General features: G+C 43.4%; 1 protein-coding gene across 4 annotated transcripts in view; it reads right to left on the reverse strand.

Annotated features, from left to right (window-relative positions):
* Window positions 1–6,363, reverse strand: part of Rbms1 (RNA binding motif single stranded interacting protein 1) — a 214,782-nt gene that overhangs the window by 3,901 nt on the left and 204,518 nt on the right. For 2 of the 4 annotated variants that reach the window (XM_021192622.2, XM_021192623.2), the window contains exons 10-13: window positions 5,261–5,308; window positions 4,311–4,361; window positions 1,831–1,941; window positions 795–875 (exon numbers count right to left, since the gene is read on the reverse strand). In XM_021192622.2, the coding sequence (XP_021048281.1) occupies window positions 795–875; window positions 1,831–1,941; window positions 4,311–4,361; window positions 5,261–5,308 (291 nt within the window). The remainder of the gene's footprint in view (window positions 1–794; window positions 876–1,830; window positions 1,942–4,310; window positions 4,362–5,260; window positions 5,309–6,363) is intronic. The other 2 variants (XM_021192625.2, XM_021192624.1) reach the window with 1 other exon arrangement.

Below are 6,363 nucleotides of genomic sequence, written 5' to 3' on the forward strand. Positions count from 1 at the left end.
CTGGAGGATGCTCTGCAGGGAAGATAACTGGACTGAGAACTTCCCTGGACCCTGGAGGATGCTCTGCAGGTAAGATAACTGGACTGATAACTTCCCTGGACTCTGGAGGATGCTCAGCAGATAAATGCTACGCTTCCTGTCTAACCATAATGCAGGCGTCAGACTTCTTCAAATACAATATATTCCAAAATAATAATGACGAGTAGACAGGCAGAGAAACAGGTATGGTTTTTGCAAGATTGTTAACAATTTAGAAATGCAAGGTTTTCTTTTTTCCATTATCTGAATTATGACTGGTTTCTTTTTGTAAATATCATCACTGATTCAATCTTTAGGACTAGAACAGCAAACTCCAATTTTACTTTAATGTGCCTGTAAGTATCATTTTTTGGGGAACAAGACAGGCCTTGAAGTGGCATGGAATGTGCTACAAGATTGGAAAGGTATGTGGTCTGGGTGTTGTAATACTAATTTGCATAGGGAGAATATGTTACAGTTCAAAAATAATACCAAGTGCATACTCTCTCTACACCCATTTCTTTACGTTTGTTTGGTTTTCCTTTTCTGAAAGATGGTCTGGCTATACAGGTAGGCTAAGCTGAACCAAACCTGTCGATCCTCTTGCTTCGGCCTCTCTGGTGCTGGGATAACAGGCATGTGTCACTGTGCCTTGATAAAGTATTTGATTCTTGATAACTTTTTGTTGTTGTTGTTGTTGTTGTTGTTCTACTTAAGTGGCTCAGATGTAAAAGTACCCCACTGCCACAGGGGCCACTCGGATGCTCTATACCAACCTCAACGGGCACCGCCGCGGTCTGCATGTGTGTATACTGTGGCAAGTAGGCTCCTTGCATGGCTGATGTTGCAGGCATGTACTGAAAAGAAGAAGGTGGTCAGGTTCTGCAGAGGCAGGCCATGCACAGGTCAGGTTACTGGGGTGGTGGTGGTGGAACTGGGATGGATATAAAGTACTTAGAAGGCTCAAAGAATGCATCTCTATGGGCAACCCTAAAGCCTGACTACTGAATACATCTTTTGAAAGGCAAAGGCAAATGCTTTCAACTCACCAAACTGAAAACCCCATGTTTCTCTGAATTTTTCAACAACAAAAAATTTTGCCCACGTGAAGGTCATTAATGTTTCTCATCTGCAGCTAATTTAGTAGTGTCAATGTATCATAAAAATCTCTCCTCAAGAGGCCATGCTATTTTCTGGTCACTCCCCAAGTTGATACCTCATACTGTCTGTGCAGGGAGAGACATGAAAGGAACTAGGGAATGGGGCCAGGGAGCCATTCTTAGTCGATTCCAGCAGTCTCATTTCCTGAAAGGCAGGTGGGGTTCGGGGCCTGCTTCTGGGCTGTGTATTGTTCTGGATTCACTTTCATGAGAAGCTGTGGCTGGTTTTCAGAATAAGAGGGAAAACACAGGGGCCCTTTACCTTTTACAGCCACCACAGACACAGGCTGCGCTGAATGCCTTCGTCCATCTTTTACATTCTACACTCTACAAATGACAGGCTGCCAGCTGGCCTAGTATTAACTCAGCCTTATAACCCAACCTTGTAACATGGGTTATAAAAGCTAGACACGGGGATGTGTGGGCGCTGTGTGCGTGAGCGAGAGGGATCCAGGGATGGACTTGCAAGTTATCAACTAATCGAGACTTCTCTGAGTGCCATCTTACGTTGTGAAAATCAACGCCAGATGGGGAGGGGCTCAGAGGCAATCACTGCTATCCCCAAACCCTGGACTTCCACTGTGGACGACACGGGGCTTCTTTAATTCACTTTCCTATTTGCAGAAACACAGGATATTAATTTGCCACCTACTGTTCCGGTGCTGCCCAGTGACAGATGACTCATCTGCTGGGCCAGAGGGCTGATCATGGAAGCAGGTTGTAGTGACATGGTATGTTCCATTGAGGGAGTTAACACGGCACCCTGAGAAGGGGGTGGGGGGTGGGGGAAGAGGCACAAAAGACAAACAGAGGAGAATTGAGATTCTGCAGTTACAATCTGCAAAGGAGAACTCTTTGTTAAGGCCAGCACAGCCTCCCTCAAACTTGCAAGAGGTATCCCAAGCAACTACCTTAAATCTTCCAGGAGTTGAGAGGAAATAGCAGTGTTATGCCATCCCACAGAAATCCCTGTGCTCAACGTGGTGACCTAACTGTAAAGCCAGAAAGCCCAGCAGGAAGGGTTGTAACACAAAACAGAGGACCATCAGCAAGTTGAAAGAAAAAAGAATGGGAAAAGAATAAGAGGAAAGGGTAGCTTTTGTTTTCTACAGCCACAAAATAACATGACCAACAGGCAGCTTGTTCACAGACAGTCATCTGGCTCAACACTAAGTAGTCAGGGCCAAGAGTGGGTTCTTCATTTACTGGGTAATTTTCAGAACTCCCTGTTCCAGGTCTGGCAAGCCAATTCAGTTAGGAGCAGTAATTCCACTCCAGATCCCTGTTCACTTATTTTGCTTGGAACTTTTTTTTTTGCCCTCAAAATTCAAACAAAATGTGTGTAAGAAAACAGAGGGCAGGAAAAAAAAGAGAAAGAAAGAAAGAAAGAAAGAAAGAAAGAAAGAAAGAAAGAAAGAAAGGACTCATAATGTGGTTTTTCTAACAGAGCCACTCTTAGCAGCTTCCACCTTGAAGCTGGACTCTGCAACAGAGAACATGAACAATTTCCTCCTCTGGAAATTTTTCCTCCTTCTTGTTTTTAACTTAGCTTTCTATGATAAATGGTAAGTGCCTTGCCGTCTTCGATGTCAACGGCTGGATCATGCTATACTGACTACACAGCAACTAACATGGAACTGCTTGGACGCTGGTCTAAACTTCTCTACGCGATCAGTGGGTTTTACACTTCCTCCCATTTCTGCAATCATCCAATTGCTGTAGCATGTAACTACTCTGCTGAAATATGAAAACATGGTCTGGGATCACGGTAGCTGATTGCCCTGAAACACAGCAGTATTTGCTGATAATCAGATTCCAGTTCAGGGCACCAACAAGGTGTTTTTTTATAGTTTGTATCTGGGTGGAGAAAGAAAAACATGTCTCCCCAAACAGTTAAATTAAAATTAAATTAAAATATATGCAGTGTTTGTCTCTAAAAGAAAAACAGTATATATTTCATTTTTAGAGTGTTATCACCAAAAAGCACAGAGTAATAAGAATGATTTAGAGGTCTAAATTATTAGAATCTAGATTCTCCCTCATCTCTTTCATACTAAGGAGTCTTCAAATTAAGAGTGGGCTAACCTCTAGCTTTCCAAATTAACCATGAAGTTTCAGGACACAGACTGCCATGGGAATGTGGGATGTATGTTATGGACATCCACATGTAGGCTGTGTAGATTTTGAACATGTGTGTGTGTGTGTGCACAAGAGCAGGCACAGGACACATCTTACGTGTGTCTGGAAGGCTCCCTCAGCATTTCCTGTCCAGCACTTGTTAGTTCTTAATTGCTCTTTTTCCTACATGTCAGTGTCCACGTATAAGACTTGTGAGAGAAATTCCCTGTTTCCTTCTAAGGCCAAGACCAAGTTCTCTTCCTAAACAAACCATCTGGGTTTTGTGTTATAGATGCTGTGATGTGTCCTGCATAGGAGAATGCCTACTTTGCACTGGTAAGTAGAAACCAAAGGGCCAAATCTGTGGCCTTTTTGTGGCAAGCGTGTGTGCTACCATGGCATTCTTAGTCTGATTTGTGAGTTTCTTCTACACACTTGTTTTGAACTTTGGACTGTATGTTTAAAATTCAACTGACTGGATTTTGTATATGTCTCAAAGACACATACTGTATGAAAAGGCCTATTATAATGCTCAAACCAATGTCATACACCTTAGGATGATGAGTGCTGAAATCGACGATGTCATGTCTGTGATTTACAGAATGTCCTGTTGTCCTGCTGCTTATTCTCTACACAGACAGGCCAAGCGACATTGATGAAAAGATTTGCCTGGAGCTGAACTTTGGGTCTGAATTACAAGAGATATCAAGGGGAAAGAGCCATTTCTTTCTACGCACTGCAATACATCTGGTCACTCAGTTAATGGAATCCGACTGACCTGCCCTGAGCAGAGACGAGGATGTATTTTAAGCTCTTATATAAAAATTAATGTCTACGAATATTTCCTTTTAAGAGGAAGGTGAGTTAAAATTTCATAATAAACTGGCATGTTTTCATAGTCTATGTTCGAGTTTTCCCAACTCCCCTACTGTCTTTGGACCAAGCATTTCAACCCAACAAGCTACACACACAGCTGACTTGGAGGACACAAAGTCACTGACACAAGAAACTTACAGGGTGCTGCAGGATGTACGGCTGAGGTTGCATCCAAGAGGGACTTGGTACCTAGAAAAGGGAGGATTTCAAAAGAAACACTGATTTCTACTGCCAGAAGAATATTAACTCTCTAGAATTCTTTTTAATCGTGTTAAAAGTCTACAGAAGGGAGATAAGGAGACAATGCTATCAGTCGCAAAGGTTAAGGCAGTTAGAACTCTTGACCTACTGGTCAGTCTACACAAGATGAAGCAATCATTTGGAACCAGTGTCAGTTTGCCCACTTGGTGCGTATTTACTGAACATTAGGCACCAGGGAGCCATGAGGGTAAGGCACAGATGGGTTTCACCCTTGAGAAAGAGACTGTCTAAGCAAAAGAAATAAACATGTAAACAACCCAAATTAGTGAAAAGTGTGATATAATCAAGGTATGGGCTACGTTTTAGGAATACTGACGGATGAGGATTAATCGTGGAACATTTGGTTAGACACTAACCCTCTCAGTACACACAGACGAGTCTACTATTTATTAAGCATAACCAAACACAATCTCGGATAATCAGGAAAGTAAGATTAGCCATTCTGTGTAGTCCCCAACAATTTCTTGTTAGGGAAGAAAAGAATGTCTGAAATGCAGACCTAGGATATCAAATTGGGGGCGGGGGTAGAAGATCTTGAGGTTAACAGTTAAGTTAAAAGGGCATCCACACGGTAACCCTCTGAACTGACAAGTACGGTGTGAGGGTCGGGCTCTGTGGCGGGAAGGAAATGCCCCTCCTGCCACGGAGGAGTTGAGTCTGCGTCTTGATGCCCATGGCTTTTCAAGGTCTATGGGATCTTAAGGTCCATTTCCATTTCCAGTTCTTATCAGCACCCTCCTGCGTCCTGTCCCTGAGTGTTAAACTTCAGAGATTCTACAGAGAGAATACGGGGGAGAGTCATGGGGAAAGAATGTAGTGTGATTTACCTTGATAGCAGAGCCCCGATACTTGTTCTCTCTGGTTTCCTTTGCCACCTAAGGCAGACCAAAGTTAAGTGCTTCTGCCTTGTTAACATTTCAGTTATCTGGACTGCAGCCTTTCCCCACTGGGGTACTGGTGGGTTCTCGCGGATGCCTCTTTCTCAACCCAACTGCATAAGCATATGATGGTTTAGTGGAGAAGGCCACGTCACGAGAGGCACGCGGCTCCCTGAAAACCCCAATCTGGGCCAGATGCTCCCATTTCTGTGGCCATAATTGTCTATGCACTTATAGTATTCTAGGGTTAGGGAGCTATGACATCTAATCCCATGTTTATATTTCAGCAGCCAAGTAGCCACTGTCAGTTGCTGTTCCTCAATGTTCCCTAGTTATAAAATGGGAATAATAATCTATTAACTTCTTACTGTTGCTTCTTTGAAAGCCTGAAAGAAACAGAGCCCTCATCCCAAACTAACCATCCATAGACAGCATTTTTGCACACAACTAAAAGGGATCTCAGACTACTTGGGGCGCACCCCCCGACCTCTGCTCAGCACTGACAGAGAGGTTAGCCTTTGACTGTCAGGCCAATGGGAGTACATTCCACACGGGGCTTACAAAACCCACAGAATTCCCCAAGGCGGAAATGAAGCCTTGAAATGGCAGGCTGTCTGCAGTTAGCCATGTCCAGTTGGTTCCCATTGCTGGCCTCCTGACTTTTTACTCTATAAAATGGTTGACAGGCAAATAGCTTAAAAGAGGAAAAGTGGTAGACAGATGGATCAGGAGCAGGCGTATCTATAGCGACACGGTAATACAGTCTTCATTTGCTTAAGAGTGAGCTTATACCTGCCATTATTTTTAATGATACAGAAATGACAGACGGCCATTTTCAGGTCATCAAAGACTCTAATATCAGCGACAGACGCTGGTGATAAGGGGAAATGTACTGTATTATCCGCGTGCTCTTATTGAGAATCAGGGAAAAAGACAAAAATCTCAACTCCCAAACAGCTGAAGAGACATAAATAAAGGCATAGTTTGCCCAGAAAACTGACACTTCAGAGTCAGGTAGCGACTCAAGGAGAAGAAAGGAAAGGAATAGAGGT

The sequence above is a fragment of the Mus pahari genome, chromosome 3, assembly GCF_900095145.1.
Source record: "Mus pahari chromosome 3, PAHARI_EIJ_v1.1, whole genome shotgun sequence".
Classification (NCBI taxonomy): domain Eukaryota; kingdom Metazoa; phylum Chordata; class Mammalia; order Rodentia; family Muridae; genus Mus; species Mus pahari.